Below are 15638 nucleotides of genomic sequence, written 5' to 3'. Positions count from 1 at the left end.
AAGGACCGGGGGGGGGGCCGCGCGCGTTGGCCCCAGCCCCCGCTCCCGCCCGCCGCGGTCGCTTCCAGTCAGGGCTGCGACTGCTCGTGCCCCGGCCCCCGCCCTCACACGCGCTCAACGGTCCCCAGCGGTCGCGCGCTGGGCGCTGGGCGCCGGCCTCGCCTCCCCTCAGCCGCCGCGCGCCGCCGGCCCGAGCCCGCCCCGGGGCTAGCCCCGCGGACGCCGCCTCGCCCGGCGCTGTCCCGGCGGCCGCAGGCCCGCGGCGGCCGAGCGCAGGAGGGTCGCTGGCGCCGGCGGAGCCCGCCCCAACGCGGCGTCTTTGTTCCGAGCGGCAGCCACCCCCCCCCGCCCTCCCCCCCGAGCGGCGGCGCGGGCCGGGGGCGCGCCCCGCCGCCGCTCATGGCGGGTGCCCCGCGGAGCGCCCCGCTGCCGCCGCGGGAGCTGCCGCCGCTGCCCCTGTGGGCCCGGGCGCCGGCTGGCAACGGCGAGCGGGGCACGGCGCGGTGAGCGGCGCTGGTGGCCGGCGGGGGCGCTGTGCGGGGCCGCGGGGCCTGGCAGCCCCGGCGGCGGGCGCCGAGCGAGGCGGGCGCCCGCAGCCCGCGGGGGCCCTGCCCGGCGCGGCTCGGCGCTCCGCCGACCCCCGAGCAGCTCCCGGGCGGCGGCCCTCCGCTCGCCGGGGCCCGCCTCGCCCGGCCCCCGCCGCGGGCCGCCGTAGAGCCCTCCCGCGCCCAAACTTTGCAAAGTCTGGCAGCTCCGCTACTGGGGCGGCGGCGGCTACGGCAGCAGCGGGCGGGGGCGGCGGCGGAGGAGGCGGGGGCGGAGGGGGCGGGGTGCGGGCCGGCGGCGGCGGCGGCGGCAGCAGCATCAAAGAGCCCCGATTCCTGCCGCCCTGGGAGCCATGCGCTGCTGTCTGTAATGTCAGCGGAACAGGAGAAGGACCCCATCGCGCTGAAGAGATCCCGAGGTACGGGGAGTGCCGGGCCGGGCGGGGGGGGTGGCCGCTGCTGGGGCCTAACTCCCCTGAGGAGGGAGAGCTGGCGGTGCCGCGGGATGCGCGCACCGGCCGGACCGACGGCCGCTGCCCGCCGGGCTCCCAGCCAGCCAGCCGGCCGGCCGGCCGGCTGGCCGCCGCGCAGCCTGGGCCGGGCCGGGCCGGGCCGCCCGCGCCCCCGCCGCCATCCCTCCCTGCGGCTGGCGGCGGGGCCGGGCGGCGCGGGAGCCGCGCTAAGTTTGCACGGTGGGGCCCGGCCGGGCCCCGCGGGCTCCCGCAGCCTCCGGGGCCTTTAAATGCAAAACTCGGGGCGCGCTGCGCGCGCGGGTGTGCCCCGCGAGTGGAGGCGTGGGGGTGCGTGGCCGTGTCTCTTGTGTTTTTCTGGATGTGCTGCCCATTAGTATGCAGCGTGCATACTGTTGGTGCAAGGGAATACGTCGGCTGTGCCACATGTCCGAGTTGGTGTTGATGCGGAGCCCGTAAATTACACTTGAGTGTTCGCTCTTCTACCCCTGGTCTTGCTCTTGTGCTTGATTCTAGTTGGGGTTCTGTTTTTTTCGGGAAATGAGAGATTGATCGAAATAGCATTCTTTATTAATAGCGCTGTTGTATGGCTCTAGTGAGGTTTGAAGTATGCGTTTCTTTGCAACGTGTGAGGAGAAGGGTAGAAATACGGTATCTCTTTCGACTTCGGCTGTGCAACTGACTTTAATGGCAGTAGCACCTCGGTCTACGTAGCAGTAGTTGTGTCCTTGTAGTCGCTAAAAACAGAAATGCATTTCTGAATGGCATAATGAAGGATGCTAGGGTGACTGAGTTGGGTGAAAATCATGGCAAAATGGTAAGATCTGCAATTTATTGTTTCTCTTTTCCTTGCCTCCTGTTTTGCCCCTGGAATTCTATTGTTCGTGATGTTTTAAGCTTTTTTTAGGGTTGGGTAAGTGGGGATAGGTGTGGATTCTGCTATGTATGTTGTCATTGATTTACAGTTTGCTTTTCTAAAACTGTTCTAGTAACAGCTGGATTGCAACCTTGAGAATGAGAGAATGAAAATACGCAGCAGTGTTACAAAGGAGACTGGGATTCATTAGACTCCTTCACTCTCGAGCCCTGATTCTGCAAACATTTAAGCACATACAGTTTCACATGCCAGAGTTACCCACCGAGTTCCATGCAATTACAGCTTAATATCAAAACTGTTTACAATATCAGGGCCACAGAATAGGCTCACCAAATCTGGTTGAAATTAGACTGTTTTTAGTTTTCTCTCTATAATGAAAAGTTTATTCGACCATTTATGTTTTTTGGGAAAATGTTCTTACTGAGATAAAGCACTGCTTAAAAAGACTCTGGCATCCTTCCTGTAAAAACCCAGACAGAGATTTGTCAGTGAGTATGAAAATACTCCATAGTGTATTTGCAGTATGTTAAGTATGGTGTAAATTACATGCAAAGTCATAATCTCTTTATATGTAAATAAAACTACAAGTTGCAGTTCTCCTGACTAACACTGAAAATGTCTTGTGTATGTATGAAGTAGACAAGGATACGGGACTTAACCTCTTTTCCTTTTCCCAAATGTAAATGGCTGAAATACATTTTATCTGTTATTTAATAAGGGAATAGTTATCAAATATGTATTTATATCTCTAGATCCATTATGTATATGATGTCCCAGTCAAAAGGATTGTATTTTTTCCTGGAAAATTAGTCTCGTACAATGAAATAATTTTTTGCACCGTTAGCGCAACATTCCAAAATGCTCAGTACACCTTTTAATATAAGTCTGTGTGGTAGGTACCAAAAGTGACTTTCTGGAAAGTTTATTTTGGCTGCATGAAAATGACCCTTATTCACTCTTTTTTTGGAGGTATGCTAGGACTAACATTCTGTTTCCTTTCATGTATAAATTAAATCATTATAAAATCCACAGGGAAAATATAAGTTCATAGGGCTAAATTAAATCATTGGCCTCACACGGTGAGAACTGCAAATACAAAAGCTTTGTACCTTTCCAGACATAGGACTCAGTTCTGCAAACCTAGGCATATGAATGGCTTCACCCATTTAAGTAATTCATGTAGAAATTGGTGGAACTTGTCACTGGAATTCTAATATTCATATGCTTATGTTTTTGAAGAATGATATCCCAGAGAGGGAATGTATACATAATTTGATAAAGTTTTAACTTATGCTACTGTACACCAGCACTTGCATATGATCCTCAGTACTCTACTTGATCACAGATTTATTAATATCTGTGCCGCTAGTTGTTGAATTTATTAAAAGAAATCTGGGTATTTATAATGTTTTGCTATCAGTGGTTAACATTGTTTATGCATTAAGAATACAGGACCATGAACAGGTGTGGGGAATAGTGTTCACAGTACAATCTCCCACTGAATTTATGATAAATGTGTAGGAATGCTGGAGAAGAAGCTAAAGGAAAGTGCAGGGACAGTTCTGGGCAAATAATTTATCAAGAAGATGATTGATAGAGTTGGAATTTAAGGGAGATTTGTCATCATTCTTTATGTAAAACTTTATGCTGTGATTATTTAGTATTTACAGTTAATGCAGTGCTTCGTAGCACACCAAGTATATGCAGGATTTTATATTCTAAATCAAGGCAAAAAGGACTTTTTTTTTTTTTTTTTTTTTTAGAATAATCCCTGGTTACTCTAATGATGGGTTATACTGCGATATGCTATGCTCAAGCATGAGTTTATTCTGAGAACATGATCATGACTTCCTGCCTTAATCTTTGAAATTCAGACTTAACATTTGACAGGTGTTGATTTGGGATGTCCACGTATCTTCCTTATGTATAATGAAAAATGAAATTAAATTTCAACAGTGGCAGTCAAAGCCGAAAGGAACTTATTAAAGCAGAAGCAGAACTGGGTTCTTACTTGAGGTAGAACTGGTAAATTCCCTGAAACCTCAGAAAAGGAGGGGACGAGGAAGGAAGTGCTAGAAGTGAAAATTTGTCAGGCTTCCTTTGATCAGGAGTATTTGACATAACTATTGGATATTTCAGTCTGTATACAGTAGGTCTGCTTCTTCCCTGTGAGAAGAGATTTTGTGTTACTTTATTGAATAGTCCTAAAGCTGGTTTAGTTGTCTGCTGAGAATACTTGTCTTAACGTAGAGTGGCGTAATATCATACATTATGCTTCTTTGCGTAATACTATTGATAATTCACAGTTATCTTCAGGTTGCCTTTGGTAATAAAGACAAACCCATGTGTTCAGCTCTATGCTTGCATCTTGGTAAAGTTTTACATGTATTCTGAATATGAGTTTTAAACAAATAACAGTAAATTTTTAAGGTTGGGTTGCCCACTTCTTACTGTCCTATACTGTTACTATTTTTTTTTTTTAAAAGAACAAATAAGTTATTATCTTAACAGCCGTGGGGAAAAAAGGGAAAACAGAATTAACATACCGTTTCTTAATGTAATGATGTTAATATCTTAACATGTGTTGCTCTCATATCACCCCAAAGTGATTTTCATACTTCAGCTCAGGGTTTTCTTTGCGTTCCCATATGATGGCAAACCCACTTGAGCCCCATGAAGGAAGGCCGACTGGGATAATAAGGAATGCGCTAGATTTTTAATTTTTTTTTTTTTGTCTATGGTCTAGCTAGGGTTTTAAAAATGAAAGCCACAATTTATACAACCTGGGCAGCTTGTCCCACTGTTATGAACGGTGAAGAAGAATCCCAGATGAAGTACAGATATCTCTTTGTATTGCTCAAAGTCAAGTCTGATCGAGTGATTGATAAAATGAACATTCTCTACTTCTTTTTGTGCCAGAGCATCCGTGCTCAATTATTCTATGAGGTTTCTGCAGAGTAGGGCAGATTCACTTAGAGCCCCTCTCATTTTTGGCAGGTGTCTTTTTCATTTGATTGCATTTAGTGAAATTTCGATTTGATAAACTAGAGATCTGTCTAAACAACATAGGTTTTCAGTGGTTTGCATTCATGGATCTACTACTGTTTGCTTTTCCCTTCATGGTGTATTATAACGTACTGTTATATATTGGTGTAGTGAGTTTGATAAATGCTATGTCTGAAAGTTAAATAGGAGGTGAATCTTAGGGGTAGTTTTCAGCAGTTCTTTTGAAAGTTTTATGCATTATGCAAACAAGAAATACTTCTAACTGGTGAAGTGGAGATGTTAAGAACCAAGGGACAGATAAACATAAAATAAATGGAAATGTTTATGCCAACTGTAATGAGCATGAATTGGGCATTAAAGTGGTAATAGAGTAAGATAGCTGTATGCAACGTATGCTAACTTTTACTTCCAGATGTTCACTCCTTAAGGATTTGCAATGTAACGCACCAGAATTAATGCAAGTTCAGTGTTTGTAACAGATATCTGTTGCTATGACAGACAGAGGCAAACTTAAAATACAGTCTGTAAGAAAACTAATGCAGTATTGCACTGATTGAAATTTTGTAGGTGGTGACAGTGGATTGGATGGGTTAGGAGGACCAGGAGTACAACTTGGAAGCCCTGATAAGAAAAAGCGCAAAGCAAATACACAGGTAAATTCCCTTTGGTTCTTTTGATTTCTTAATAAATAGTGCACTCAGATGTTGTTTGCTGCTATGACTGTCTTGCATTGTTCGGAATACCAGTCTATTCTCACAAGTAGCAGTTACATACGAAGTATTTCAGTTGTACTGTGAAGTTGAAATCTTCATAATACTAGTTATTCTCACTGAAGTTATTTTAATCTCTGTAGGTTGCCAAAGACCTATAAAGAGAGGAGCACAGTAAGACTGAAACAACTTGTATTTTACCATATGGATTTGATTCAGACACAGACTTTCTTTTAATGACTTTGTAGCCATTGGTAGAAATCTGTACAGCATGAGTAGTTGCTGTGAGACTACTTTTCCTCTTACTTTTATTCCTATATGTGTAGGTTTGTGGGCTAATGGATCAGTACAGTTTGTTAATGCTTTGACCAAACTCTTGGTATATTCCCCAAGTAATTTTCAAGCAAAAGCTGTGAGGCAGGTTCGGCTCCTTTCCAGTGAATCCCTGCAATTTGGCATTTCTATACAGTTTCTGTTTTCAGAAAAGAAGCCTGAATACAAAACATCTAAAGCAATTAGGTATCTGTAGTGCAGAATTTTCCTTTGTGTGTTCATTCAGCTTTGAGTGAGAGTATCTGTTAATCTGGTACTGCCCAGTGAGAGTAATTTTGTTTATGTAGGTCGAACAATCACTTTGTTAGGCCTATCCAGATTCCACTGAGATGTGGATCTGTTTCCTTAATTTTTGTTTTGTTTTAAAGTAGTCATGGTGAAACATGCTCTGAGAAATATTCAGTTAATTTAGGGGTTTCAGACCTCTTTCTTGGTGGAGCTTTCCTGTGTTCTGGAATGGTGATAACTCTAGAGGACATGCAGAGTAGTTTCCTCTCTTTTTCTTACAGGTTCAAAATTTGCAGCACAGCAGAAATTTTTTTGGGGAAAAAAAAATGTTCAGTCTTAATTTATTAGTATTTAGGAGGAAAAGCTTTCTGTGAGCACAGTTACCGTGAGGGTGAAGCAGCTAGATGTTCCCCACAGGCTAGTCTAGAAAGAAATTCAATTGTATGGCTACTCTGATGACATTTAAACAGCCTCTGGGCTCCATTAAACAGTTGATTATGCTCTGTAACCAGAAATCCTTGTATTTTATACCTACAGACTATGCTTTGCAGACCTTCCACATCACTGAATGCTCATAAGGGACACCTCTATTTGGTACACAGAATATAGAAAATTCCTGTATGCAACTCCTGTATTCTATATACCGTTTTTAGCGTTATAGTAATATTAGGTTTGTATACCCTCATAGAAGTCAGGTGTCTTAAGAGATGTATATCCAGTAAAATGAACCCAAAATGAAACTAAGGAAATGCTTTAAATCTGCTCTTCAACATTCAGAAATATTTTGTGCCAGTGTTTAAGTGATATATGGCTTTCTGTATTGTTGCTTTTCTTATGTAAAAGATTAAGAAATAGAAGTCACATATCAAGTAGTATTTTCAGAAGCATTGTTGTGCAATTGCACAATTTTTAAAACGCTGAGATTACTATAAATCACCATGTTATGTGGAGCCCAAACTTCTCTCTTGCCTCTGTACTGAAATTTGAGGCAGCCTGGCAGGGTACAGTGGGTGAGCTTTACACAACAGCTGAACAGTTCTTCTAGCAGTAGTGCTGCTAATCCAGGACCTTTATGGTTGTTCTGTTTTGCAGGGAAATACTAAAACTAATTTAAATGTTGTATTTAAAATATTTTTAGGGATCATCATTTCCTCCTCCATCTGAATATGCTCCACCGCTGAATCCAAGTTCTGACCACCTTGTAGCTGCAAATCCATTTGATGACAACTATAATACTGTGTCTTATAAACCACTTCCTTCAGGAAATCCATATTTTAGTAATCCTGGTTATCCTGGCTTTGGAGGCTATAACACTTTCAGAATGCCACCTCACATGCTGCCCAGAGTGTCCTCGCCATATGGTGGTTCTTACTCCCTCAGAAACCAACCACATCCCCTTCCTCAAAACCCTGTGGGAATGGGTTTTAGCCGACCCCATTCTTTCAGCTTTGGTCCACATGATAACCCAGGTTTTGGGAATCAACCACCTTATAGTAGTGGTCAGATAAATCAAAATGTCAATATGCCTGGTCAGCATTTCAGACCAAATCCTGGTGAGAACTTTGGTCATTCTGGTCAGATACCTCACCCTGACATGCCATCTAACTTTGGTCCTGGAAACAATCCAAATTTTCCAAATTCTCAGCTAGAGTCAAACCATTCTTTTGTTCCTCCACCAAACACGTACAACCAGACAAAATCGTCAGCTCAAAAGCAAGACTTTAGTCAAGGTGCAAGCAAGGCATCCAGCCAGAACACTGCTGCTCATCAGCATCATCACAGGACAGAGGACATTGTAAGTCAAGGTAACAGTGACCTAAAAAATGTTACTCGAAACAATGTGGTAAACCAGGATAATAGCCATTCTAATAATGCTGATAACACTAATGCTGGCCATTCAAATGGGACTCAGAGTAAGTCCCGCCAGCCTCGAGGTACTGCTGAAGGATGCAACTCTGAAAAGAGCAGCAAAACACCCCTTCATCCCAGTCGTCATGGTCACTCGTCCTCTGAACCCGTCTATCCATGTGGGATTTGTACACATGAAGTTAACGATGACCAGGATGCCATCCTGTGTGAAGCCTCTTGTCAAAAATGGTTTCATCGGATCTGTACAGGCATGACCGAGTCAGCTTATGGCCTTCTTACAGCAGAAGCATCAGCAGTATGGGGTTGTGATACTTGCATGGCTGACAAAGATGTCCAGTTAATGCGTACGAGAGAGACTGCAGGACCACCTACGTTGAATACAGATGGCTAACAATGTGAATTGGTGGTAGTGGTTGAAATACTTGCTACGAAGATTTGGTTACAAATTGGGTACTTCGCTTTCTGCAGACAATCGGTTGTGTTTGATTGCTGTCATCTTTTTTTCCTTAGTCTGTTTTCATTCATAAACTTCCATCTCAGCTTTTGTACTCTTAGTTTTATGTGTGCAAATGTTTTACAGGATGGAATGTTTTTTTGTTTCTGATTAAACTGTAAAACATAACTGACAATTGATCAGAAGTAGGATGTGCATTGACAATTTTACTGAAGGCAAAAATGTGCCTGTATGAATACCCCCTAATTTGCTGGTGTTAATGTGTTAACTAACACTAGCATTTAGTGCTTGGTTTTAATGGTACTATATTTGCAAGTACTCATTACATTTTTTTTGGGTGGGGGGTGTGTGTGAATGTCCATTACTAATGTTCTTGCTGTCCTTTCTTTGAATATAGTGGAGATGACACGGAGGAATGTGCAGTGCTGGTAGTTTTTATTTTAGGGAAAATACAGAGAATTTCATATGTGCTTTTTCCTATTTTTGAAGTAAAGCATTAACACACTATTCAAAAATTGATGACTTCATGCTTTGTAACACAATGAAACCTGCTAACTCTTACGCATTTGTATTTCCTCGAAAAGACAATGATCTCTTTTGATTTCTCAGCAAATACTTACTTGCTGAAGACTCTTGCTAGGTCTTGCAGTATTTGGAAATAGTTACAAAATATGATTACTTTGGAAAAAGAACACATCAAGTTTATGAAGTCCAGTGCTTTAAATCCAGAGAACGCCAAAACTAGGGTTGCATAAGTAACTATTTATCTGAAGCACATGCATTAGGATACATACAGTCTCGCATCTGTCACAGTTGTACAATCATGCACCTCTCTCTCATCCTTTCTCATTGATGGTTCTAGCCTCCCACCTCCGTGTTGCCTGAGAATTGTGAATGAACTAGTGCAGGGAAAGTCCTGCCCATCTTCTTGGGCTTTCAACTAGAGCCTGCTTGGTCATCCTGAGCTTACACAGTCCACTTGGCATGAAGGAGGGTGCAAAGCAATAGAGTGTGCTCAGCACAGGCTCCAAATTGCAAGATAATTTGGCCGGCAAAGTCTTAAAACTGAATTCCCACCACTGCCTCAGCCAGTCCTGCAGTGAGGGGGTGGGAAATCTAGGGTGAAGAAAAATACAGCTTTCACATCAGTTGAGTTTAGTTTACATCGGGAGCAAGTAATAGGAAGTTTAGCTTCTTTGCTAAACTTGATATCCTACTGACAAGTATGAATGGCACCAGAGCTTCAAGTGCGATGCTAAGAATTCTATTTTAATATGGGTAATTTGATCTTATTTTTGATCTCAAAAATACCCCCCTCTTTTTTTTTTTGTTTCTTTGTTTGCTCTATTGTGGGGAAACATCTAGCCTTGAAGACTTCAGTCTTAGCAGTGTGATAAACTTGCATATGCAACTGAAAATGAGTGTTTCTGTATAGAGAAGTGTTGTTTTAACTTAATAAAAGGTGGCGCTGTAATAACAGACTCTGCTTGTAATACCACTGTGCTGGCAACTTCTAGTTTTTAAAGTCAGCAATTAAATTGTATGTCAAGCATTACAGGTACTAGTCACGTTCCTTAATGTGATAAATTGTTCAGATCTGTGGTGATGAATGATGTAGGAGCCTATACAGAATACAGTTGTCTGTATGAAGAGGTAGTTTTTATGGTAAGCTATGCTAATGAGTGAAAATTAAGGTCTGTTTGCTAGTTCACCATTGTATTTGATTTTAAATGGGCTCTACTGTGGTACTTTCCTGGAAGATACTGTGCAGATCAACATAACTGTCATTGTTTTATTTTAAAAGTGAAAAGTTTTATGTACTGTTTTACTGGAGAAGTGCAGTATTGCCCTCCTTTTTTGTCTTGCCTCTCATCAGGAAGAAGGAAATAATTAGTCTAAAGTGTAAATGACGCAATTAATATCTTGAGGATTTCCTATATGGAGATGTAAAGAAAGTGTAATGCAGATCCAGAGCTTCTGTTTTCATCACTATTTGCTTTATTTAGTACAACTTAATCTTGTTTTGTTAGAGGTGTGATATTTAAAAACAAACAACAAAAAAACAATGAAGCAACAACCTCTGTTAGAGAGATTTATTCTTCAGTAGTTTTCCGAATGACTGACTGACTGTTAGAAATTGCTTTTGGTATCTAAAGTAGAAATTAAATCAAACCTTGTTTATATAGATCTGTTCCTCTGGGAATCAGTTTTATCTCTGCAACAATTTGCATTGTGAAGGTAGTGGAGCTGATTTAGACCTACAGCAATGTAAATGAAATAAAAAATTTTGCTCAGTGAAAATTCAGCAAAAGCTCCAATGATGATATTGTTACCCAAGCGTACTGTTTACTATACCTTTCCCACTCCCACACCCCATTCCTGTTGTGAGAAGACGTTCAGGGCATTTGTTCTCAGAAGTCCAATCAATGTTTTAACATTTTGGAGCCGACATTGTATTTAAAATAGCCATGTATTTCTTAATCTCTTCCTCAACCCTACCTGAAGTTAGGCAAGTGTTTTCTATATTAGCTAGCAAGACATAAGAATTTAAATATAGTGTTCTTACAAACTTAAAATCAACTGGAATATCATTTTATAAGACCTTAAATTGTGTATTTATGAAACTAACAATTTATTTCAGTTTTTCTAAACTGGTACTATGTTAGGTTTGTAACCCAGTAAACTTTCTGTGTCTGTTAACCTACAAATTCAAGGCATTAGCAAATGCCAGTTATATCAAATAAAAACTAATTAACAACAAAACCAAACTTGTTATCACACTGATCATAGAGATATGACTGATTAGGATCTCCAAAAGTCATCCAGCCAATATGCTTGCCCTACTGATACACTCTTGGCATACCTGGACTCTTTTATCTATAGAGAGGGTTTTGCTTTGTTTTTCTCTGCATGTATTGACTAGTAGTAGTTCAAGTATGCACAGGAAAAACAACAATCATGTTTTGTTAGTAAGGTACTAGGAAAACATCAGCTGGTTAGAATTAGAAATTAGTTATAGAAGGGTGGGTGGGAGGGAGGGTTGATTAGAATAGGTGAGTTTTTTTGTAGTACTCTACAAGAAACAATTTGTATTCAACTATCATATGCTTCTTTCATTACTAGTGATTTAGACTGTACTGGTGCTGTACACCAAAAATATTGCAAAGTTTTTGTAAATCTTACAAACCTTAACGTTTGGTGGGAAATGCCTGTGTTCTTTTGAAATAGCTCCTCATCATGGTGAGAAATGCAGCCTCTATTGCCCAAAATGTTCTCCCCCTGCCAGCCCCCGGCTGAAGGAAACAGATATAAACTGGATCGAACTGTTCTTAATACTTAGTTGGTTTTGGTTTTTTTTTTTTTTTTGCCAGAGACCAGTTTTAAATGAGTAAATACGTAATTTGCTCTTTAAAATACTTTTTTTCTTGGTGTCACGGTAAGTGACAGTGCTGCTTATAGGCTAGAGGGTAGATATCAAAAATCCTGTTTCTGGCTGTTTTACCGATCCCTTCTACAACTTGAGACAAGCAAGGTTAACTGTTTGTGCCTCAATCTCTTCTTTCAGAAGATGGGACTAATGCTTACTTCCCGAGGGTGTTTAGAGGCCTAGTTATTATTTGAGATCTTCAGATGAAAGAGACTAGAAAAAAGTAATAAAATTTGCTGTATTTAAAACAAAAATATAATGTGGGGGGCTGTTCAAAGAAGAACATACTTTGTTACCTTTGAAGTTTTTCATCTGAGAACCAGTTTTGTAATCACATTTTTCAGGCTTAACTTCAAGCATGTGAGAATTAACAAAGTCAGTGGAACTGCATGCACACAGTCAAGAACATTTAAAAGTGTTTGCAGTTTGGGGCCTATGCTGTTTGCAAGTGAAATGATTTTTATGGTTTGAGATTTTTACAAAATCAATGGTGTTAAAATGTAGCACCTTTTTAATATTTGTCTTTATTCCAACTTAATACAGTAACACAGCTGCATTAAATATATCCCTTTCATTTTATAAATAAACATTGCCTGGCAGTAGAAGTATTGGTGTAACATTTTTAAAAAAGGAAGTCATGCTTCTTATCATGTTGTATGTGACTTAAATGACTGTTTCATATTAAAACTAATCTTTCCTTATGTACTGCTTAAATATACCTGTTTTGGGATATCAGTTCAGTACTTTTTATACAATCTTGAATGTGTTCCACATTGGTGACATGTATTTTTGCAACAACTTTTTTGTTTTGATTTTAAATTAGAGCATGTCTGAAGTAATACATGCATTAGTGCTGTGGTGTGTGGCAAAGTTAATGTATGTAATTCAAATTGGAAAAAAGTTTCCAGACTTTGTCCAACATTAGCCCTGTGGCCAGGGATTAAATTACTATGTAATACAGATTATTTCATATCACGATGTGTTTTAAGCTACTCTATGAAGTATGTGAAACATTATTGTTTATGGATTGGTAGCTGGCATGGTATCTTGCATAGAACGAGGTATGAGAGATGGTAGCAATTCATGGTAATTAAAACTGACTACTTTTCAGAACATGCAGCACTTAAGTGCATTGTCATCTTGTTGCCATAACTGTTAGTATGAATTTCTTAATATTATCCACTGACAAATGGGTGAACATTTGGTAATAAGCTCATGGGTGTGAAAATTCTATTCTAACACTCGGTTTACAAAACATGTAATTTTTGTATCTATTGGATGTGATTAGATAAATGCAGGAGGATGTAGAACTGGATGTATTTTAAAGTTATTCTGCAATTACTAAGTTTTGTCTGAAGCTTTCTATATTAGAATAGATTCTTCCTTAAAATTGGAAAATAAAGTGTACTTAGCAGAACTCTTAAGGCAATATAACTATCCTACACTACATCTTGAGTTATGCACATTCACTTGTTTGTATGGAACTCCTCTGATTTCTTGTTGGCTTATGCTTTATATGGAAATAAAGGGTCCCTTTAGTGCCCTAGTGTTGTGTGTCATCAGTTCTGAGTTAATTAATTCTGAATGGTGTTCAGCCCCTTAGAGGTGCTGCCTATAGCTTAAAGTATTCAATGTCGCCCTCAGTTTCCTGGTTCAGAAATGGCTTATCCCAACATCACACGGAATACCTATTTTTGTATTGTTTGCCGTACATGATTAATTTTCCTCTTCATGTTCACACTGTCTGTCTCAAAATAATTTTTGATCCAACCCCACCTTTTTACACAGAGGTTTGTGCACTGTAATTCAGGAATTGCTGTATTGGAGACAGTTTGGGATTGGAGTCATGAGAGATGTTGTATCTATTCCTAGACGCTCATCTTCTAAAGGATGGTCTAAATCTGAACTTCCATATAACTTACGGAGGGCAAGCTTTTAATATATTTCTTCTTTTTTTTTTTTTCTTCCTTGATAGTTTTTTCTGAAACGTGAAATAATATGCAGTTATTGAGGGGTTTTTACTTAAAAGACAGTCTGTCCTCCAAGCTTTTGTATATGGCCTTTAGAGCAGACAGTGTTCTTTAGGGCCTTGTGACTTGGAATTTTTTTGTCCACATTCTCCTTTCAGTGTTAAAGATGAGTTGAAAAAGGCAAGTTACCAATCTACTGCCATCCAAACAGTGCAAATATAAGCTAATTAAGATTGTTGACATCTATTTTTTTTGTTAATAATGATGTGATATTTTACCTTTTAGAAGAACATATATCAGAATCCAATTCAAGCGTTCTTGGAAAATGTATATGGTAGATTTTGTCCAGCACTGTATGTAATTTGTTGCTTTCTGTTGTCCGGTTTCAGTTTCTTTTAAAATAAAGATAATTTTTGCGGGGAATTTGCCTGTTGATTGTATGAAGCTGATGTAATGCCTAGATTAACCCTTCTAATGTTTTGCCTGTGAGAATGCATTTGGATTAGGCATAATCCTGCAAGAAACAGTATGAGGTGGTATTGATCAGAAAAGATGGCTCCTGCCTCTCTTGGAGAGGTCCGCTGTTCTGTAAAGATATTAATCTAAAGTAAGTTTAAAGCAGATTAGAAGATGTCTTGCACCATAAGCCCCATTTCTTTCTTACAGGATGGGAGGGAAGGCTCAGGCACCATTTGGCTGAACAGATTTTTTTAGAGCTTTCTGCACTTGGGAAGAGATGATGCAAATAATTAATTATTCTAATTTATAAATTTATTACTAAATTTTCCTGTTTGTTGAAATGCCAGAACTAACACATACCAAATCAGTACCTTACCAATAATCTTTAAAGCAACTGCTATGGGTGGTCCCAAGCCACGCATGCAAAACAGTTCATTGGAATAAATAGCAGCTCTTCTTAAAAATGTGGAGGGATGAGAGAAATGAGAGAGAATTTAGAAAGGATGGGAGGAAAAAAGGTTATTTATTACATTGAAGACAAGAAAATGTAAACTATTTAAAGGATTCCCCCCTCTCCCCGCATATTAAAGCCTCTGAAGCCATTTAGAAGTGAAACAACCCCTGGAAGAGATGTATGTATTGGCATACAGAGTATTAGTAATATTATTAAGATTTGACTGGAATATAAATCTCCACCCTTCATAGCACAGGAGATGGGAATTTAAGAATACCAGGGAAAACTTTATCTCCTTTCACTACAAAGTTTCTTGCGCTTTTGACTGATAAGTTAGTGCCAACAGAAGTGAGATCCTGAATGGACCTCTCTTTTGGTTTATTTTGCAAAGTGTCATAGCGAGAGCTCAGTCATTTGTCCAAGTAAGCTAGTGTGGTAGGTTGACCCTGGCTGGATGCCAGGTGCCCACCAAAGCTGCTCTGTCACTCCCCCCCCTCAGCTGGACAGGGGAGAGGAAATATAATGAAAGGCTTGTGGGTCGAGGTAAGGACAGGGAGAGATCATTCACCAATTACAGTCATGGGCAAAACAGACTCGACTTGAGGAAAATTAACTTAATTTATGTGTATGACATTTCTGGTGGCATTTCTGCAGATACACATCAATACAAGACTTTTAAGGTTGATCCAAGACCTTGCTCCATCCCTTTTGTGTCCTTTAGCAGCTAAATCTGCTACTCTGACGTAGGAATGTGTTAATAACATTTACTGTGTCTTCTACAAGTGAAAGACATAGCTTTGCATTGGACATGTAGTTTTTAAGTAAAGAGACTTCTT

The 15638-nt window shown here is 40.9% G+C and overlaps 1 protein-coding gene across 1 annotated transcript; it reads left to right on the top strand.

Annotated features, from left to right (window-relative positions):
• The first annotated feature begins 390 nt into the window (after positions 1-390).
• On the top strand, positions 391-14347 carry PYGO1 (pygopus family PHD finger 1). The gene is made up of 3 exons (XM_075045332.1): positions 391-964; positions 5466-5551; positions 7308-14347. The coding sequence occupies exons 1-3, from the start codon at positions 916-918 to the stop codon at positions 8427-8429; spliced, it is 1257 nt and encodes a 418-aa protein (XP_074901433.1). The 5' UTR covers positions 391-915; the 3' UTR covers positions 8430-14347.
• The last annotated feature ends 1291 nt before the right edge of the window (positions 14348-15638 follow it).

The sequence above is a fragment of the Buteo buteo genome, chromosome 13, assembly GCF_964188355.1.
Source record: "Buteo buteo chromosome 13, bButBut1.hap1.1, whole genome shotgun sequence".
NCBI lineage: Eukaryota > Metazoa > Chordata > Aves > Accipitriformes > Accipitridae > Buteo > Buteo buteo.
This window is presented reverse-complemented; position numbering and strand designations above follow the sequence as displayed.

What these genes read in the sequence shown, in the direction of transcription:
- PYGO1 (XM_075045332.1), top strand. Translation starts at nt 916, where the DNA reads ATGTCAGCGGAACAGGAGAAGGACCCCATCGCGCTGAAGAGATCCCGA. An exon ending in CGCGCTGAAGAGATCCCGAG is followed by an intron (nt 965 to 5,465) that starts GTACGGGGAGTG and finishes GAAATTTTGTAG; the next exon opens with GTGGTGACAGTGGATTGGAT. An exon ending in AGCGCAAAGCAAATACACAG is followed by an intron (nt 5,552 to 7,307) that starts GTAAATTCCCTT and finishes AAATATTTTTAG; the next exon opens with GGATCATCATTTCCTCCTCC.